Here is a 21,175-nt window from a genome sequence, read left to right on the forward strand (position 1 = left end):
TCTCTCTCTCTCTCTCTCTCTCTCTCTCTCTCTCTCTCTCTCTCTCTCTCTTTTCTCCTCGTCGTCGTTGTTGTTTCTCACACGCGCACCGTCTCCTCCGCGAGAATATTTCACCGAAGCCAACGGCGAGCGGTGTATCCGTACTTGTATCGGCGTCGGAGCACACTCCCCTTCAATTTTCCCTCCGGCTAGACGAATGGTCAACTAACGACGCGACGGAAGAACGAACGCGCGCCGGCTTATCGGCGAACGTGGTGTGTGCACCGCATGACGCGCGGCTCCTCGCGGACGACTGCTGACTGACCGTCACTGTCGCGCCGATGTGTATCACGTGGTCCACGCGCGGCGATTTCGCCGATCGTCTCCCGGTCACGACCGCGACCACGACCACGATCACGACGACGACGACGACGACGACGACGCCGCCGTCGCCGAAGAGATGTCCTCGCGGGGTCGCTCGCGGAGGTCGCGAGACCGACGAGCGGCCTTCTTAAGGACGCGCCCCGATCCTCCGCTATCGTGTCCTCTCGATCACGAGGCGGCCGTTTTGTCGACGCCGGCGCTGCTACGGACGCACGGACGGACGGAGGTGGAGGAGGAGGAGGATGATACACGGTAGAGAGCGCGGTGGATGTATTACTACCGGCTGACACCCCCGCGACAGCGCCGCAATGAACTCGCCCGGTACGAAGGGTCAAAAGCACCGCGGCAAAATAATAACAGAACGCAGCCGCCGCCGCCGCCGTCGTCGTCAGCGACGTATGAGCCGGGCAGTAGCCACCACTGCTGCCGTTGTCGTCGTCCTTGTCACACGAACGAACTTCCTCTCGTCCTCTGTTCCTCTTCTCTCGGACTCCAGGCCAAACTAACCGGCGACACCGCGAAGAAATCGACGCGACGCACTGATACGTCGAGACAACGTCGTCGATGCGACCACGCGACAATGATAATGGTGGTGGTGGTGATGGTGGTGGTGGTGATAATGATGCTGATGATAGTGACGATGATGATGATGACGACGACGACAACAACAACAACGTCGTCGTCGTCGTAGTGATGCACCACTTGTAACACGACGGATGTTTGCGACGCAACTGACGCTTTTATTGTTGTCACTGCTCAGGCTCGGTTCCCTCTCGTAGCTACTACCACCGTCGCCGCCGTCGTCGTCGTCGCTGCCGGCACCCGAGGAGATACTCCGATCCCGAGCGACGATGTCGATATCGTCGCGGTCGTTGTTGTTGTTGTTGTTGTTGGTGGTGCTGCCGTTGGTGGTAGTGGCGGTGGTTGTTCGCGGCCGCGGGTTTTGGCGGGTTTCCACGGGCGACGAGCGCGCACACCAGCACTGGCACACACCGCGGCCGCCGTGCATTCACCTCGTCCTCGCAGTACGCGCCGCCGCAGCCGCCGCTGCCGTCGCCGTCGCCGCCACTGCCGCCGACACGCTCCGACGACGAGTCCCCCTCGCCAGCTCGCGCCGCAGCCGTGATCGGCTTCCTAGGGGTCCTCGCGGGTGGACGCCTCGTAGGAGCTGCTGCTGCTGCTGCTGCTGCTGCTGTTGCTGCGAGTCGAGATCGTTGCTCCCGCCGCTGCTGCTGATACCGCCGTCGATATTGGCACAGGCACTGCTGGTACTGCTGCTGTGCCGCCACGCCACACCGAGACGCACGGAACGAGGTTGTCCGACGACGCACTGTCTCGCGAGCGCGCACGAATCAACACCGTCAATCACGAGGACCTCGGCGCACCGTCGCACGTCACGGCTCGCACGACGCGTAACGCAGCGCGAGCGCGTACCCGCAGCACACACGAGAATCGCACGTCCACCTAACCGCGGGGACACCGCATCGCTTTCACGGGCGAACATGGAGCTGGATCCATGCCGAGTGCTTGGCGATTCGGCCGCGAGGTCGCGCGCCGAGCGCCGTCGTCAGAGAGAGGAGCGAGCGAGAGCGAGAGAGCGTGTGCGCGCGCGCGCACTCACTTCGGCGCGGCCTTCGCGGGTCGCGCCGCCGCAGGCCTGCCAACGCGACGCGTCGCCGCTTGACGACAACGGACGCGCTCGATTCGCGCCCGATGGCGCCTCCGGCGCCGCTCTGGCGCGCCTGCGCGGCCTCGCGGGAGAGCGGTATCTCGCGTGCGTCGCCCCGAGACTCTGCCGGCGATTTCAATTATTGACGAATATCACGATCGATCGATTCGCATCGAGCCGATGCGATTCAATGGTTGATGCTCGATACAACGCGCGGCACGTCTTCACTACTATTGTTCATTCATAATTTCTTATCGTTGTCGCCGGCGACAGCCGCCGTGATCGATGAGAGTTACACGTGGCGACTTCGCGATAATACGTTTGACGAGATCGAGAGCACATCATTCGAAACTGAGCGAAAGCGTGTTTGAAATTACGGCATAAATTGCTCGTTAGAGCATTTCCAATGAAACCCGTCGCGCTTCAAAGATCAAAGTGATACATTTAGCGGCGCAATTCACGCCCGAAGAGTAGCGTTCGCGATTTATGCAGAGTTCCAAAGTACAGAACTTTCTCTTTTTTCATATCACTAATGGATTCTTGAATGGACGTTTCCTTTTTTCTCTCTATGCGGCTGAATTGTAAAAAGATTTTATTAGTTTTCTTGTCATTTGAATGATACAGTCGTTCTAATATCAGTCATCGAAACAATATATATGTAATGCGAATCTTAGGTGGTACGAACAAATGCTGTATAGTCACTTGAATCACCATAAACGATTCATTGCGTAGCCAATATTAGCAAATGAGATATTTGCTTGTTGTGTATATGTAGAAATATAGCTATGAACCAATAAACTTATAAAAGGACGCGAATTTACACGAGTAAAGATTCCAACTGCTCGTGACGGTAAAAACTTTTTTACAGGTTTATTACATATTTACAGTACTCTGGTGAAACATATCCGACAAGACAACTTGTCTCTCCAACAAATGGCTACAGGCCTTTAAAGGCACATATAACTACAAATATGCAACAAGAAAATAATACCAATACATAGATATTTGAATTAAAAAAAAAAGTCACTTATAACATCGTCTGTAAAAGCTTCGATTATCCCGACAAGGGAACATTGTATTCCCTACGTGGGAGTGATTCGGAGCTTCATACATCTGTTTCCATAATTTATATATTAATTTTAAATATTGAGTTCGATAAAGAAAAAAAGAAAACATCAGAAGAAAGAATCATTCGATGTAGCCGATGAGAGGGACTCGTGCAAACAATGTCGAACGGTTGAGAACATTCTGCAGATAATAATACAGTACACGTATTTGGGACGTACTGCTAGTAACGATTATCGCGACGAGACCGTTACTTCAGTGCCTCGCGCAAGATAAGATGGCACTGTGCGATAAAATCTCTCTCCACACGAAATCCCAATAAGTTTCACGCGCGCGCGCGCGCTCTAAGATAATACTTATCAGGCAGAAGGAAAAGTATTCCGGGCAACCGTTAGAAGACGAATTCCTACGTAATGCACAACACTGCAGCAGCCAAATGGTGGTCACGCAAACGCGTCGGATCAGTCGGCGACCAATATACAGGGGTGTAAGACGTCTTATCTCTTGGTTGCAATTCGGAAAAAAAAAATTGTCGGCCCGACTGATATCTCCCCAGCGATCCTTCGCAACAATGTGACGCGATTTTCCGCATAATTGTCTTAAGATAGAGTTCTCGTGGCTACGAAGAACAAGATCCGGCCGATGGGGATATTCATGGTCTAACGGCGCGCGCACGCGCGCACATCCACACACGCACGCACGCACGCACGCACGCACATATACATACGCACTCATACATGGAGAGAATGACGATCTATTTCTATAATAAAAATATCTTCACGACGAAACGAAGTGTTCGTGCACGTTTATTCGGTGAGCTCTGTTTGCACGTTCGTCACGAAGAAGCCGGAATCCGCTCGAGACAACTTCCGGACGTGCCGTTCTCTTCAGAAAATTTGTACACACAGTTCCAACAAGCAGCCTCTCTTTGACAAACTTGCTAATGCGTCGCGCATCACTGATTTCCCACGTGCGAATCTTCACGTGTGGTCGACGAAACGTGTGGCGAGAGACGTTTTTCTTTTTTCAGAATTTCGTACAGATATATGTGATCGACAGTACGTGTGGCACAATGCTCTGTATATTGCAATGCTATTACGACACTGTTGCAGCTCTCACAGTGCGCACACAGGTGCGGGGTCTTCTTTCGGTGGAAAGCTGGTTCCTGGCTCCGTCGGGATATTGCACAATTGGTATCTATCGACGACTCGTACGCTTGAAAATGATCGAAGCACTGTACTGAATCTTTCGTCCAGCTGTCCGCTACGAACAAGTATTTGCACTGTGGGGAAGTCGCGATTCGTGCTCATCCGCTTTTGCGACTAGTTTCATTTTCCTGTGCACAATAAATGACAAATCATAAAACTATTATGTGCGACATACGTGAGCATAATCTCTTTGGCCGTTCAACAAAGTTCAACCAATCCGGCCAACACCGCCGGAGAATGATTACTTTGTTAACGACAAGTGACCTCAGAACTTGCCCCGGTGGCCTCCGCGACTCCGGTACGGTCTCCCCCCCGGGTGCTTTCCTTTGAAAGTATGACCTTTACCTCGTATTCCTCTCCCTCTTCCGTGCCACTCGGATTCTCTCTGGTACGTGTGGCCCGTCATTACGCCGTTGTCGTCGTTGCCGTTCTCGTCAGAGTCTTCCAACTCCATCGGGCTCTCACCGCGACTGTGTTCGCTCCTTCTGTCGTGGTACTCGTCGCGCTCCGTAGAACGTCTGTACTCGGGCGAGAATCGAGCGTGACCGTAGTGATCGCGCACTCTGTGACCGGGATAACCGTCTCTGAACGGGGAGTCCCTTCTCACGTTCCTGGAGCCGTGATCAGCGGGCTCCAGATGGTGTTCGTGGTCGACCGTGTCGAGTCTTCTGGGCGGAGAGGCCTGCCGGTTCCACGAACGCCTCTGCGAGGAGTTACTCAGGTGGAGTCTGAGATCGTCCACTTCGCGGAATTTGGGCGCATAGTCGTACGTTTCCCGCACGCTCCAGTCGAGACGATCCATTATCGGTCGCCTCTCCTCTCTGTTTACTTGCTGAAAATCATGCGGATAAACCTGCGTCTCGCAATGGAGCATGGAGACAATGTGCACCTGCACACCCTTCGTTTGCATCTCCACTTCGTCCGTCTGACAGATTTTCTGGTGCGTTTGAGTGGTCGACTTCGCGATCGGTGCTGGCTGTTCCATGTTCTCCTCCCAGTATATCTTCGTTTTGCTCTTCTGCAGCAGTATCGAGTTCGAGCCGTGGTCCTCGGTCTCGTATCTCACGTCTTCTTCGTCACGAGCGTAGAAAAATCGACCCTTCATCTTTAAACGTGGGTCCTCGTACGGTAGTTGCAATAGCGCTTGTTCGCAGTGTCGCATTATTTCAGGATTGAATCCTATTGTTGGGGAAAGAAGATAAAGACGCGCGTGGTATTATAACACACGAATCATACGCATGCCGTAATGCTTATACGTTGTATAATGTCATGCTTCTTACAATTGTCACACACAATCGTAAGTCACAGATAGAGAATGTTGGTTTTCTTTAGAAAATGATGAGAGAGAGAGATACACTGATTATATCTAAGTAATCTTCTAGTAATGTATCGCAAACATTTTACTTAGAATTTCGTGACTCTTACCTGGGTACAACACCGGTATATTAGATGGATCTAGAAGCACGATGAAAAAGAAAATATAGGAAATTAGTATGATTTCTTGCATGTGAGTCTGGCCACGCGGCTCTTCACCTGTGGCCAACAACGATAGCAAGGACCGTATCGATTCTATGCGAATCGAAATACAAGTCAAAAAAGAAAAGAGAAAACGAATAAAATCATACTCGCACCTTTGGCCGAGACAGACGCTTCCAGTAGACTCGACAAACTGGTTTTTTCAAATTGCTGCAAGAACAATTCACACAGAATATCACGTTAATTTCCTTCTTCCTTCTCTCTTTACGAAAATAGCTCATGATAACCGCGATAAACGAGACAAATCAACGAACGAAGCTGATGCTTCAAAAATAATACCAAGTTACTCGTCACTCTATGATACGTATTATGCGGCAATTACTTTTGGCTTGGAGATGACCGGTGGTTCGGGTGTCTTCAGTCGTTCTTCGTGCGGCTGACGATACGGCGCGTTGTTGTACGACGTTGTTTTGTGCTCGTTGTAGCTCTGTGCCGACATGGCACAGGATGACGGGTTAGCAGCCGCCAAACCGGCGTCACCCTCTGCCATGCCGAATTGGAGGATCGACTGCGGCTGTTGAATGGGAGGCACGTGGGACGGATTATACGGCAATAGGCCGTGATCCATCGTCGGTGCGGGAACAGGTTGCGGCGAGGATACCGACGCAGGATGCATCGAGGCGCGGATGCCGGGTGGCGGTGGTGGCGCTGACATGGAAGCGGCGTTCGGCTGATTGTACATGACGGGGCCGGAAGAGTAATCCGCCGGGGGCAATGTCTGCTGGGCCATCGGAATCTCGAAGGTCATAGGTACGACTGGCATTTCGAAGTTCATGAAGCCCGGCGGGCCGCTCGGCATAGACATGACGGAGGACGGCGGCGGCGGTGGCGGTGGCGGCGGTTGCGCTGGTAACGGCGGCTGCGGGCCCGGCTGATGCATGTAGGTCGCGGTCGCGAGGACCTGTCTCGTCGCGTCTGCTGCCTCTGGCTGATACACGGGCACGTTAAGCATCGCTGAGGGTGGGTATGCGCCGCCGTTGTTGCTGTTCGCGTTGCTGCCAGCTGGTATCAACGCCTCGTCTCTCAGTTGCCGCGCCAATTCGTGGATGAAGGGCGAGCGCTTCCGCGCTCGCTTCTCCGGCGATCTGCTTCGTGTGCGACGACGGGGGCTGTATCGGCGGTTCATCGGCGAGCGGCTCGTTCTTCTTCTCGAATGTTCCGTACTGCGGCTCCTCCGATCGCGATCGCGATCGCGAGATCGGCTTCTCCGGCTTAACAATTCCAAGTAGGTTATAATTTGATTTTTTTACACAATACACAATATCGAACGATCAGTTGACATGTAGCTCTAGCGTATGTATATCTGTGTACGTTTTCTTAAACTTTATAGAGTTACAATAAACATCAGAAACGTAAGGTTAAATATTTCCTCCCACAAGAATATATCATAAGTAGATATTCTATACTGTATGTGTAACGACGCAAGTGAATAAATGTCTAGAGCGAACAGCGGTCGCAGGACGATGATGGACAACAGTGGGACAGCAGTAGAGAAGGATAACATTCGGCGGTAAGTACAAACACGAGCTATCGATCTGCGGATCGTCTTGTGCTTCGTGATCGTTGCTCGCCAAAAAGAAACCAATTTATGTTGGATTTTATTAATTTAAATTTATCAGATTGAATTCTCGCGCTAGTGCACTGAATAACGTGACGTCGAATATTGTGCCGGCCAGGAGAGCCTTCTCCTGATGGAATATTCGACATGGTTGTTCAGTAACTGGCGATGCAAGTACACTTGGAAACCATTTTACAAGGACATAAAGGCTCCTGGCTACTCATCGCGGCTATCTTGGTTTATAATGCCAAAAGTGAGCCCATTTTGGCGTGTCTAAAATTCCCACAAAGTACGTCGAAATAACAAAATACATCCACAAAATGACACTTGTAATTGATTAAGTAGCACCTCCTCTAAAATCTTTGTAATTGATCAATAAGAGCCGACATGAAACATAGGTTGTGAAATGTACATTCTTATATACGTATACATGTACAAAATCCAAATCTAAACGTTTTAGGTTGCAATCCTCTTCAGTAGGAATTAAGAAAATTGCACAAGTTTGTTGTGTGCAGACGGACAATCAACATCTTTGAAAATTAATCTGAACAATTGCGTCAAGGCTCATGAATACAAGGACACGTTCCAATTACTAGACTCAGGATACAATTAAACATTTGTCTAGGCGCGATTGGTTCAATTAATTTTCGAAGATGTTGACCGTCTACTACACAAGATCGACTGAAACGTTTACATTTTGATTCTATATGTATATATAATATATTTCACAACTTACACACACACACACACACATCTTATGTCGATTCTTATTAGCTAGTTACACTGAGAGACTGTGTATCTTATTGTGTATCTGTGTAGAGCCCATTATTGCTGTATTTACTTTCCTCTTACTCCAACAATCGACAAAATAATGAGGTAAAGTTAGTTCAAAAAATAGGTAGTTGATCGCGTTAATTTCACGATTACTTATCGATTGTTGAAGCAAAAGGGTAGTGTTTGTAATGTTTGCGGGGTGAGCTTAATAGGTCGCAAGCGTCATTCCTTGGATATACTCTTTCATTTCAACATACTTTGCAATTTTGGGCGTGCATTTCTTCGCTTTTGTTCAGTTCGCGGCGGGTAGCCAAGAGGCTCAAGAATAATTGATCTCCTCACCGTTCGTGCATGTCGCGTCTCCTATGTCGCTCGCTGCTCCATCGTCGGTCCACACTCGACCGTCGCTCCCAGCTAAGTCGTCGTGGACTTCTTCGTCGGTCCGGACTCGTCACACTCGGGCTCCTACGATCGGAGACGTAACGCGGCGAGTTCCTGCGCTTGCTGCCCGGACTGTAACCCACGGGGCTTCTGTGCCTTTCCGCGCTTGTTCTACCGAACGGACTCCTGCGACGTTCCGGACTAGCTGCGCCACGTCGATGTGGACTCACCCTGACGACTCTGTCGTGACTCTTACGCCGCGACGGGCTCGACCTGCCGTAACGATCTACACTCCTGCGTCGTTCGCGGCTCCTGCGTTCGCGTTGCTGCTGCTGCGCCCGCTCCAGGTTCTGTCTCTCGGCGATGCTCTGGATAGCCTCGGTTTCTGTGCCCGGCGGCACCACGTTGTCTGAGTCGAGCAGGTGCTTGATCGCCTTCTCCTTCTCCGCCAGTAGCTTGCTCTCTGTGTCCCTTTTCGTCCGGATCTTATCGCGCTCGATGTCCTTGGTACTCTTGGCGGGATCCCGACGCTGAGTGTCCTCGCGCTTCTTCTCTTCTTTCTTCGGTTTCTCGCGGTTGTTAGGTCCCTTATGCTCGCGCGCAGCGCGCTGATGACGTTCCCTATAATCACTCTCACCATCAATCATGGCTCCTGCTGTCGATCATCTTCAGCAGGAATTAATATAGATTCATTTGAGTCAGAGAGGAAATAGCTCCTGGCCCAAGTAAACAAAAGCACAACACGCACACAGCGTCGATTGTGATCTCTCCACAATCTTGCATGTCACGCTCGCGTGTGTGTATAATGAGAACATCCTATACAATATCTTTATTTTTATATATCTGTAAAGTAACAATATATGATGTTATAAACATTTACAATCAATGACACTACCTAGATGGTGGCTTCGTTTTCTGCTCTGTGGAGTCTGCTGCACGTTCCATTTCGCGATTTTTGTCTTCATCACCTTCCCATGCATCTACAACGTCCAATCCTTCCATGAAAGATTCGTCATCGAGAAACCCTTGCAGTTCTTCGTCTGGTATTTCCTTGAGGCCTTCGATTGCACGTTGCACGTCGTCATTGATGCTTTTTAATGAAGACTGCTTCAGTATCTCGTGAGGCTGCTTTACATATATCTTGCAGGTAGTCTCCATCTTCTCATCTTGCTCATCTTTCACTTGTTCTTCTGTATTACTTGCGTTACTCATATTGTTCACCAAGTTGCAACTACAGTTTGATGTAATCGAGAGAATGCAATCAACTGTCTCGACTACAACTTTTCAACGCTGCATAAAATGTAACTATCTCCCATATGTTTGTTTCTTTACAGCTAGTTTACTGAATCAAAATATAGTACATAATAAATGCTTTGAGATATAAGATTGCTTTCTTTTTGTTGTGGCTAGAGAAGCTAATCGTGGTTCAACGCAGCACAATACTACAACCAGTTTATCTCTAGTATATATTCAACAAAGTGTGCAAGAGTTCCAATTTATTGTTAAGATCTGAAATTTAACGTTTAATCTCATGTAAATCAATCAATTCAACCTGAGAATAATGAAAACAGCAAAACTTGCTGCAATAGTCACTCAACTAAAGCACAGTACAGAATAAAATATAATGTTTGATACCAATTAAAAAACGGGAGAATTCTCTTTTCTCAAGTCTGTCCTTTATCGTTAAATTAAGATAACGACCATCTCAACCAACAAAATATCCAAACTTCGTCGATTATTCACAGCATTACAGCAAAGAGTAACTCCGCAGTTTTTAACGCGATTATCTTGCAACCAACAATCTATATCAATAATCAAATATTAATTAAAAATGAAATTAAACAATGGCACGTTGGTATATCGCCATAATACCAAATACATTGCTAAAATAATATGCTGAGACGACAGAACGTGATCCTGTGAAGGTTACTCTCTCTCTCTCCATCAATCCCGCCATGTTACTCAACAACGAAGTTAACCTAAGCCATGATAGTTTCGGCCGAAGTCTTTGCCTCTCTAAAGCAAGACAGAAGTAGATCTGGGATCTGAAGGGAGAAAAGGATGAAAAATAAAGTGCAATTAAGACAAACTATTGTCTAGAATTGAATCAGATACTTATTGTAGGCAAAAATACATGCATCGTCGTACCCGAATAGTCTTTATCGAAATCCGCAATTTGTAGTTTTGAAACTTATTAATTAACGAGAATTAATGTATTTCTGATATTGTTTACCGTCGATGCGAAAAACACATCAAATCGCGGCAGCTCTTACGGCTCTCCTCACCTACACACTATTACACACTATTACACTTTTTGTGTATTCAAAATAAAATAAATCAAATTTGGCATCAAAATTTGGCAGGAGATGAAGGGAATTGGAAGATTGCGGAAAAGTATATAAAACGTAGCTGAAAAACGGATCAAGTAAGTCCACTTTGTTATGGAACGTTTGCAGTAAATCAATTACTACAATTCTATTCCAAAATATAGGTCCGACTGACTTACCGTTGACTCGTACCTCGATTCTTCTATAAGTTCTTCTATAAGTGGCGACTCGTAGCGGAGACTTTGAAACTAAAGCCAGCAGCACACGATGCTTGTTTTCATGCCGGATTGCTTGCTGGATCAAATTACACTGTTCTGATTGGTGCCTTTCTGAAGATGGACAATCAAAACAGAGTATTTCCATCCAACAAGCAATCTAGCACGAAAACAAGCACCATGTGCCGCTGGCTTAATTTTCAATATCAATTGTAGATTTTAATGAAACTTTTGGCCTGTTCTTTTTAGTTGCGTTGCCGAACTAGTGCAATAAGTTAGAGGAAGAAAAAATATATTTGTCTCATTTTAACTTATTGCACTAGTTCAGCAGTTAGCTACAAAGAATAGACCACTTGGCTCTGGTCCACAACCTTGCTTTAATGCCTATTTCCACCAATTTTGGTTAACTCATAGACTTAAGGGACGTCTACATTGGAAGTAAGCAGTAAGAAGTAGGAAGTAAGAATAAGAAATTGACCAATCATAGTTGATTATTCTTCTCACATTCGACTGTGGTTGGTCAATTTCTTACTCTTACTTCCTACTTCTTGTTATTTACTTCCAATGTAAACGTCCCTTTATATAGATAAACGAATGAGCTACGGTCCCTGCCGTAGAAGATAGAGTGCTTTCCCACTTAGCGCGTCACGCGTCGCATCATCCATCCATCGCAGACCAATCAAATCGTCCCATTTTATAGCCTAACTTTCGACAAATAAAATGGGACGATTTAATTGGTCCGCTAAGGACGACGCGCGCGTGAGAACGCACTCATAGCGTGGCACATCTACGGTGCAGCATAGCCATCTGGGTAGATCTGTCCTACTCTAAAGTAGAAATAGTGGGAATGAAACCAAACGAAGGGAATGCATAGAATGAGGGGGAGAAAGCACTTTTATTGTGAAGGAGAAATTTTATGAAGTAGTTTATTGTAATAAGGTAATAGTTATACTAAGTTAATGTATATTTTCTCCGTATGCACTATTTCACGTTATTCTGTCTTCATTTATTGATGATCAATGTGTGTGTTTCATTCGCTACTAATCCGCACCAAGCAACTAAAAGAAAAGGACAAATCTACCGAGATGGCTATACTGCACCATAGATGTTGCCATGCTATCTCCTACGGCAAGGATCGGTCTATCTATATAAGTTTATAGGTTAACTTAACCGGCTGGTTTATTCCAACAGAATTGACCAATCATTTTTCGTTATTCAGAATTGACCAATGACATGTGTTAATTCTGACAAAAAAAATGCTATTGGTCAATTCTATTGAAATAACCAACCGGTTAAGTTGACCAGAGTTAAAAATGGGTATAAGTCGTAAATTGTAAACAAATTGACCAACAGTCAATTATTCTAACAATTCCAATATTACGAGGGCTGTATGATAAGTATCCGTGTTTAACGACTGATGGCGTCACCAACTCAAAGTCTGTATACCATCGTTTAACGACATCAGTCAAAATTTCAGACAGATTTATCGAGTAGTTTTGTTTTGATAACTGTTGAAAGTAGACAATTTTTGGTTTGTTTGTAATCATGGAAAAAGAGCAATATCGATCAGTGATTCGATTCCTTTTTTTGGATGGAAAGACGTGTGAGGAAATCAAAGTAAAGTTGCATATCGTTTATAAGAACCATGCACCTTCGATGACTACCATCAGATATTGGTTTAATGAATTCAAGCGTGGCCGAACATCCGTTTTTGATGAAGAGCGCCCAGGTCGTCCGATTGAGGTGACTACGGAGGATATGGTCAACAAAATTCATGATATCGTATTAGCAGACCGCCGGATGAATATCAGAGAGATTGCTGACATTGTAAATATCTCAATTGAACGCGTACAAAATATCCTACACGAAAAATTAGGCATGAGAAAGCTATCAGCGAGATGGGTGCCGCGTTTGCTCACAGTGGAACAAAAACGGAATCGCATGACAACTTCAGAGCACTGTTTGGACATGTTTAAGCGCAATCCGAAAGAGTTTCTGCGGCGTTTCGTCACTGTTGACGAAACATGGGTCCATCACTACACGCCAGAAACGAAAGAACATTCAAAACAGTGGACTTCACCCGGCAAACTTGCTCCAAAAAAGGCAAAAACAGTTCCATCGGCCAGAAAGATCATGGTCATCGTTTTTTGGGATTCGCAAGGCATCATTTTCACCGACTATTTGGAGGAGGGAAGGACAATCACTGAGCAGTACTATGCTGATTTATTGGGCCGATTCGACGCTGAATTGAAGAGAAAACGGCCCTATTTGGCGAAGAAAAAAGTGCTCTTTCATCATGATAACGCACCAGCTCATTCGTCCGCAATCGCCACAGCAAAACTGGTCGAATTACGCTACGAATTGCTGCCTCATCCACCCTGTTCTCCAGATTTGGCCCCCTGCGATTTCTATTTATTTCCAAACATGAAAAAATGGCTTGACGGAAAGCGGTTCATGTCAAACGAGGAAGTCATCGACGAAACAGAGGCCTATTTTGCGAAGTTCGACAAATCATATTTTTTTGATGGTATAAAAACGTTGGAATATCGCTGGATTAAATGTATTGAGCTGAAAGGAGACTATGTTGAAAAATAAGTAAAAAAATTTTTTTTAAATGCGTTTCCTTCCCTAAAATGGGTACTTATCATACAGCCCTTGTACTTCAAAGTTGTTTCCATTTGAGGATCACAAAAGTGTTCGAATACGATCTGAAATACGGGCGTTAGATCACTAATGCTCAATTTCTTCATCTTTAGTTAAATTTATCTGTCGGTTAAATATCAACCGTGATTGGTTAATTCTTGCCAACCATAAGTATGATTGGTTAATTTCAATAGAATAACTGGCAGATAAAGTTAACCAGAGGTGAAGAAATTGGGCATAAGAACCGGTTGTTCCAACTTCTTGGTAAATTAATTGATAGTTAAATTATGTTTCTGTCTTCGTTTTTTCTTCAAATTCGACAAAGGTAGACACATAATTTAACTATTAGGTAGCTTACGAAGAAGTTGGAACAATCGGCCCTTATATTTCCAGTTCAATAAGAGGTTTATGGAATTGTTAGACCTGTTATTCTTATAAGTGATGTTGGAAATTAGTTCTAAAGTCTCCGCTACGAGTCGTTACTATACTAACCGAAGATTCGACTCAACACCCAGTCGAACTTCTAACAAAGTGCGACGCGGTACGAATCAGATTTATCTTTAAATAATCCAACACAACAATGATTAATTTACTTAATAGCAATAATTGATTTTTATTGTTAGTACATAGTAATGCATTTTCAAACAGTATACCTCCACAAGCTATTTCATCGTATTCGAAACTTGTCTAGATACAAATAAATGTAAAATAGATGAATCGGAGACAGATCCACGTCTGGTTTTTATATACGAATATACTTCACATTTTTACAAAAAGCTTTTATTTCTTCCATAATTCAGTTATAGTCGCGTTTGGAAGTAACACGCGACCGTACGTGAAGAGAGAATAATACGTTACACAGATATCCTCGTATATGTACAGGATGCTTATGAGAATTGTGATAGTCTTGCAAAAATACACTTTAGTATTGCAAGAGTGATATACATCAACTAAAGCACTTTGTAGAACCACCTTTCATCTATTATTTTTCTTTCTTCAAGAGTTAAAATTATCTCTAATTTTACAATAAATAGATATTTTAACCTTTTCATCTACTGCATATTCTATCTAATGTGGATGTAGAAAATAGAAATCTAATAGTATTATGCGTAGCTTCAGAGATTATCAAATCCCTGATCTGTAATGCCAACTTGCATCATACACGCCTTTGAGATCTCAAAGAATTATCTTTGAAGATAATTTAATTCGTCATATTTAAGTGTTATGTTACAATGTCTCTTAAGCTGTTTTTTAATCGAGCAACATACGTACATATATTGCTATTAAACTTTGAATCCGTACACATTATAGGAGAAATTGGACATAATGTGTCCTTAGAATCATCATGGCTGTCTATTTTGTAACAATTGGCTGTACGTCTTGTGAAATTGCAACATGTGCAGCAACGTCTTCTCAATGATCTTCGCCATTATGCTATCCGCGAAACACTCAAATTGTCGGAAAACGCTCCTGCTATTGTTACTCTCGTCGTTTAATGTTATCATCACTGCCACTGAGTCCGCTTTTTCCAGCGTGCAGGTGAAATTCAACTGTGTACTGGCAGCGTCGTCGTTCTGCTGATTCTGCAGTTGCTCCAATACTCTGTCCGACACGATTGCTTCCTTCTCCAGAGCACTCAGCTGCACGTCCAGGAACGTCCTGTTATTCTTCTTCCTGTTTCTCCACACGCATTTGTTGCCGGTGCAATGAAACGTGATCTTGTGGTGGCTCTCGGTGTGCGCGCGCGACAACGCCTGGATCTTCTTCTGTTCCGTCTCGTGGTCGAGAATCACCTCGACCTGCAGCTTGAAGACCATCTCGTAAATATCCCTGATGAGATTGAAGACCACGTGGTACCAGTTCTCCTTCATGTACTTTTCCTTATCGACGATGTCCTCGCACTCCTCGAAATTCGCCGGTAGCCCAGCCTTGACGAATCGCCCAGCGGTTATCACGCTCTTGTACGTCTTCTTCTTCTTCTTCGGCGGTATCAAGTTCGGAGGCGTCGCATTGAACAGCATCTTCAGCAAATTGTTGTAATTGTCCTCGCTGGCGGTCTTGCAGATCTCGACAGTGAACGCACAGCAACGCTGGAACGCGATTCGAACGCGCTCGGGCGTGATCGCGGTTGTGTTCTGGTCGAGCTCGAACGGATCTTGAACGCACATCGGTCTTTCAACGTCCAATTTCCTGTTGTTATTCTCTATAACGAAGTTTTGGTATCTTTGCATGTAATTGGGCAGCTCGGACGGATGCGCAAAATCGCGCGCTGCGTACACGTTACCATCCAACAGGCACAAGATGCACGCGAAAAAATCAAAGTTGGCATAGAAGGAGAAGAATTCGTGAAACAATTTCGGGATACTGTTGTTATTGCTGCTAGGTGGCAGCGGAGTCTCCTCGTTAAAGTTTACCTGCCAGCCGTTTATGATCAGCGGTATACAGTTCTTTTGCAGCTCTAGCAACGGTGGCAGGAGGTCGACTTGCTGAAGATAAAAGATCACCAGACATACTAAACCGTAATTCGAGATTTTTCCGCCACCTGAGATTCCGAAATGTTTCGCCCAGTATTTGATCAGCAACATTAGCGGCTTCAGTCGGATGTCGCGTAACGCACAGTACTTCAGGAATTGGCTCTTGTAGACACCTAGGCCGTTCTTGAAGGAAATGTCGCAGGAGACGTTGGTCGGCAGATAACGGAACTTTATAATTGGTGTTTTAGCTTTGGGGATTGCTATAATGTCGGCGAAGATGAACTTCATGCTATACATGACTTTTCTCACTTTCCTGAAGATTACCGTTGTCATCACCTGTTGCGGTAAGTTTGGCTGAGTGAAGAAAGGCGGTACACCTGCAACGAGAAGAAAGGAGAGAACGTCGCTCATCAAATGTGCAATGCCATCGATGTAAATGACGATGATATAACAAGAAAAAGATTCTCCTTACCGATTTTGCCGAGATACATGTAGATATCCAAGTCGCATTCCTTAAAACTCAATCCTGCTACGGTGGAGCCGAAGCTGAAGGTTTGACACTCCGGGAAGATCGATTTGAATATGTCGTTCAAATGAGGGCATATAACTTTGTATCTGCCCATCAATTCGACATCACTGAGTTGTATTTCATTCAAAAGCGCCGCCAATTCCTCGTCGAACGCCACCTTGTTCTCAAAGACATGATTTATACGGCTGTAACTGATCGGATCTACATTTTCCGCCGCCTTATTGGCTGCTTCCGTCTGTGCTTGTGAATACTTCTTTTTGTTCTTTGGACTTCCCTCTATGAAATGTTCAAACGACAGTAATTAAACGTATGTCGTAGAATTTTTCTACAGGAAAATAATGGAAAATAGCTCGTGATAATATGATATGAATTTGTGCTGTACCTTTGCCATAATCGATTTTTCTTTGCAGACATAATTTTTCGCGTTGCAGCCAGTACGTCTTACTCATCAACACATCGATAGGTTTGCTGTAACATTACTCATTTTAGCAGACAATATGCACCTAACTTATGATGAATATATCGTCAACATCCGTACTGAAAAAACTTGTTGTAAATACATATATACTTTATTAATCTTTACAATCCAAGAAGCTATTATAGTGGTGCGGCCGCAATTTCATAAAATACAATTCTTATTATTACCACTACTATATACATTTTTCAACACAAATTAGAAAAAAAATATAAAAAATATAAAAATTTTTTAAAAATATCTAATTTATATATTTTATATATATTTATATATTATATATATATATATATATTTTTTTATATATTTTATATATATATAAAATTTAAAAAAAATACGCAAATATATTTTCGCATCATACAAACTTTTAAAACGTTTTACTAAAAAATAAGATTTTAAAGTTTATTTATTATTTTATATATCGCTTATGATCCAGAAAATCACTATAGTGGTGTGGTGGAGATCATATGTTTCTTAATTTACCTTTTCATGTTTAGAGAAAATTTTAGTTCAAAGATTGTAGAAGCCACCCGGAGAGCTGCTCGGATTGTAAGGGCTACTACTATTAATTACCTATTAGAATATTCGATGATGAAAGATTTGCGTCTAAATCGTTCTTTCTTAACTGGCCCGAATTGATGCAGGAAATATACCAATTCTTGCCGTGATATGGACTTTGGCAAAGGGCAAACACAAAGTGACCTTTCCGGGTGATAAAACGGCTCTTCCTCCGACTTTGCATCATGATGATTCGAGCTCGTAGCGACTTGTTCGTTCGTGAATTCAACAGATTCCATGGACACTCCAGCATTCATTATTGAATCACTTAATAGCTGTACTAGACTACTAAAATTATAATTCACGTTTTATCGTATTTTGGTCAGACCTTGTGAATAATATCAGTTCTTCAATGCTAAAGAAATAAGAGAAAAACCAGAATCATTATTTCTCATTAAGATTCAATGCACGACCATCTTTACTAGTCACTTTCAAAAAATATTTCGTCTCAATAAATCCTCGTGAATTTCCAGCACAGAGAATAACACCATTTTCCGACTCAAGAAATATCAAACCATCTTTCTTAGCCTTATCAAAGTCGATATAAATATAGATTTCTGCAGTTCTGCGTAACCCACTGACAAAATTAAGTCCTTTAGCAAAATGAATATGATTTCTTCTCATACGAGACAGACCTTCAGTCTTTATTTTTGACCAGTGCTTAAAATAAGTACCGTGTATTATATCTGATTCTACAGACTCAAGTACTTTTAAACTCAGCTCAGTTATGCCGCTCAGGGAGTGACCTTGATTAGCTTTAATCTCTAAGATACCATCAGCAACATTAAGAGTAAATCTTTGTTTGTTATTATTCTTCACCACTCTCTTGATGTCATCGATGGTATAACTAGACAATGATTTTTTCAATAATTCTTCTACAATAACAAAACCATTGGGTTTGATAATCAGATCTTTTTTTACAGCACCGTGACGCAATAGGTATGACAATTTTTTGCTGAGAATAACATCGTCCTTAACCTGATCCTGGAAATGATAAAGGAAGTAACACATTAGTTGCAATCAGTCTGTATCATATAAAAAACAGAAAACAATTTCTTCAATCTCTCTCCATAAAACTTGGTAATAATATAATGTATTGGAAGCTATTGGAACACAAAACAAAAAAGCTGGTATACAGATAACTATATAAACAAATTATAGAAATTATGAGGAAGATGTAATGCGATATTTTAAGCCACACATGCGATCGACCACACAATTAAACAAGATATGTGTTTTCACAAAGATTTCAGAGGCAACCAATACCATTGTCTCTTTTGGACGTATGCGACTTCACGGATACTGCTATACTGTTGAAAAATATAACATGCCATTACAATTGAAGCATGCACATCGTTTCCTCTCGATATTACGTCACTATGAACTAACCTGTTTGCAAAAACAAAAGCAGAAAGATCACACAATGTCTTGCTGGACTAGTTTATTGGATTCTTTTATGCTTATATCCCGAATATACGTCTTGATGTTTGCGCTTGTGCGGAAACGACAAATTTATAGGATATTCTGATCAAACTGTAATCACAACAATTACATACACTTGACTAGCACACATTTTCGACGTGGAACGAATAACTTGTAGACGTTCATATGGCTGTCACGATATAGATGCACTCTCTTGTCGGAACAGTGATAACGCAGGATTCTCACTGCGTCCGACGTACGACATCCGATATCCAATAAAATAATAGCTTTTTAATGGAGAATTGAATTCTATATTAGAAAGCTGTTCTCCTATTGGATATCGGATGTCGTACGTCGACATCGGACGCGCTGTGAATCTTGTATAAGGGTGCTATTTCACGTGTCGTACAAGCTTTTCGGATACGTTTATTGACTGGCGAATATTAGTATAAGAGTATTTCTAGGTTCTCTGTTTGTCAACCAATGAACGTAACCAAAAAGCTTGTCGTACGACACGTGAATATCAGCTTAATGGCTCCTGCACACAGGACGCGGAAATGCTTGCTGCGCGGCAGAAGTCCGCGCAATAGTTAATCAATATGTTGTTTTTCCGTAAGAGCTAGAAGGTTATTACGGAAAGCAGCGTATTGATTGGCTGTCGCGCGGACTTCCGCCGCGCGACAAGCATTACCGCGTCCTGTGTGCAGGAGCCATAAGGATGCCATTACATGAAGCACGGAACGCGGAAACGCGGAAGACAAAATTTTACTAGATTTCCGCGTTCCGCGAATTGAATCATTTCTTTCCATACATACGTTGAAAAAACGGAAGGCCCAAAACTTTCTCTATTGTCTTTTCATCCAAGGTACCAAGGTATGAATTCCAAAAAAATATCAGGAACGTTTGAACACGTCTTAATGTAACGGCAGTTAGGTTGAACAACTTGTGATAACTTGTGACAACTTGTGACAATGAATTTTTCCGTGCTTGTTCCGCGACTTTACTTCTCCTTAAGGCTCGTCTACAATTTCTGTAAGAATATGCCTGTAAGGGCTATCGCACACAAATTGACATAACTGCATATGCATAGAATAAGATCGTATGGACCAATGAGCATCGAATATTAAGCATCGAACACCAATATGGCGACTTAATACTCGATGCTCATTGGTACATACGGTCTTATGCTATGCATATGCAGTTATGTCAATTTGTGTGCGATAGCCCTAAGGTTGTAAGACACGAAATGAATTATTTTCATTCGCTGACAGCTCACGTTACAGCCTTACAGCCATATTCTTACAGCTATTATAGACGATCCTTTATATTACGTGGAGCACAATTTGCACGGAAAAGCGGAACGGTTTAGTAATAAATAAACATCTGGAAGTCGATTCTGTATCTCGAAACGAAGTGAAAATTACAAAAGTGAGCAAATATACTAGAATATTCGTAATTTCATTGGTCAGTGCCTAGTGAATGTGCTCACTTTTGTAATTTTTACTTCGTTTCGAGATACAGAATTGACTCTCTGTATTCATTTTTTTAAATTGTATTAACTTAATTTACTGCAATTTTTACTAATATGTTTATCTTTTCAGCTTATCTGTTGAATACAAGCATTTTAATTAATAAATATCGTTAAAAATTAATATTTTATAATTCCCCATACCGCTTTCCGCTCAAAATATGCCTCATGCAATATAAGGCAATCAAACAGACGCGAAACGCGTAGCGGATCTAGTAAGATTTTGTCTTCCGCGTTTCCGCGCTTCATGTAATGGCACTTTTAGAATCATAGGTATATCGAACTCGGATGCATTCGATACTACTGAGCACTCAGTAACCTCTTATATCTGATTGGCGTATATCTTTAAGTTCAAACAAATATACCAATCAAATGCAAAACTTACGGAGCGCTCATTTTAGGCTGCGTTCCTAAATTCTTCTCGATGGGTAGAGTACATTTAATTGACCAATT

The 21,175-nt window shown here is 43.7% G+C and overlaps 4 protein-coding genes across 13 annotated transcripts; all 4 read right to left on the bottom strand.

The window, feature by feature from the left end:
• Window positions 1-6: 6 nt before the first annotated feature.
• Window positions 7-1,410, bottom strand: LOC116853788 (homeobox protein OTX1-like). Its single transcript, XM_032834995.1, has one exon. The coding sequence runs from the start codon at window positions 1,370-1,372 to the stop codon at window positions 866-868; it is 507 nt and encodes a 168-aa protein (XP_032690886.1). The 5' UTR covers window positions 1,373-1,410; the 3' UTR covers window positions 7-865.
• Window positions 1,411-2,607: 1,197 nt separating this feature from the next.
• Window positions 2,608-11,128, bottom strand: LOC116853784 (serine/arginine repetitive matrix protein 1-like). 8 transcript variants are annotated; one of them, XM_032834981.1, is made up of 7 exons: window positions 11,061-11,128; window positions 9,450-10,599; window positions 8,516-9,175; window positions 6,164-7,052; window positions 5,937-5,991; window positions 5,731-5,760; window positions 2,608-5,484 (listed from the first exon to the last, which is right to left on the bottom strand). In XM_032834981.1, the coding sequence occupies exons 2-7, from the start codon at window positions 9,764-9,766 to the stop codon at window positions 4,571-4,573; spliced, it is 2,865 nt and encodes a 954-aa protein (XP_032690872.1). In that variant the 5' UTR covers window positions 9,767-10,599; window positions 11,061-11,128; the 3' UTR covers window positions 2,608-4,570. The 8 variants fall into 8 exon arrangements, with proteins under 8 accessions (XP_032690872.1, XP_032690878.1, XP_032690871.1 ...); XM_032834987.1 differs by having other exon boundaries at window positions 9,450-9,896; window positions 10,788-11,094; XM_032834980.1 differs by having other exon boundaries at window positions 10,788-11,094.
• Window positions 11,129-14,484: 3,356 nt separating this feature from the next.
• On the bottom strand, window positions 14,485-18,070 carry LOC116852975 (speckle targeted PIP5K1A-regulated poly(A) polymerase-like). 2 transcript variants are annotated; one of them, XM_032833787.1, is made up of 4 exons: window positions 17,788-18,070; window positions 17,125-17,210; window positions 16,686-17,018; window positions 14,485-16,590 (listed from the first exon to the last, which is right to left on the bottom strand). In XM_032833787.1, exons 1-4 carry the CDS (start codon window positions 18,027-18,029, stop codon window positions 15,083-15,085), a joined length of 2,169 nt encoding a protein of 722 aa, XP_032689678.1. In that variant the 5' UTR covers window positions 18,030-18,070; the 3' UTR covers window positions 14,485-15,082. The 2 variants fall into 2 exon arrangements, with proteins under 2 accessions (XP_032689678.1, XP_032689687.1); XM_032833796.1 differs by having other exon boundaries at window positions 17,125-17,279; window positions 17,788-17,937.
• A 47-nt stretch (window positions 18,071-18,117) lies between these two features.
• Window positions 18,118-19,750, bottom strand: LOC116852991 (tRNA 2'-phosphotransferase 1). 2 transcript variants are annotated; one of them, XM_032833832.1, is made up of 3 exons: window positions 19,162-19,706; window positions 19,039-19,082; window positions 18,118-18,756 (listed from the first exon to the last, which is right to left on the bottom strand). In XM_032833832.1, exons 2-3 carry the CDS (start codon window positions 19,039-19,041, stop codon window positions 18,157-18,159), a joined length of 603 nt encoding a protein of 200 aa, XP_032689723.1. In that variant the 5' UTR covers window positions 19,042-19,082; window positions 19,162-19,706; the 3' UTR covers window positions 18,118-18,156. The 2 variants fall into 2 exon arrangements, 1 of the variants encoding a protein (XP_032689723.1); XR_004379888.1 differs by lacking the exon at window positions 19,039-19,082 and having other exon boundaries at window positions 18,611-18,756; window positions 19,162-19,750.
• Between the last annotated feature and the right edge of the window lie 1,425 nt (window positions 19,751-21,175).

The sequence above is a fragment of the Odontomachus brunneus genome, unplaced genomic scaffold, assembly GCF_010583005.1.
Source record: "Odontomachus brunneus isolate Ranch 3 - 2012 unplaced genomic scaffold, Obru_v1 Obru_scaffold_006, whole genome shotgun sequence".
Lineage (NCBI taxonomy): Eukaryota > Metazoa > Arthropoda > Insecta > Hymenoptera > Formicidae > Odontomachus > Odontomachus brunneus.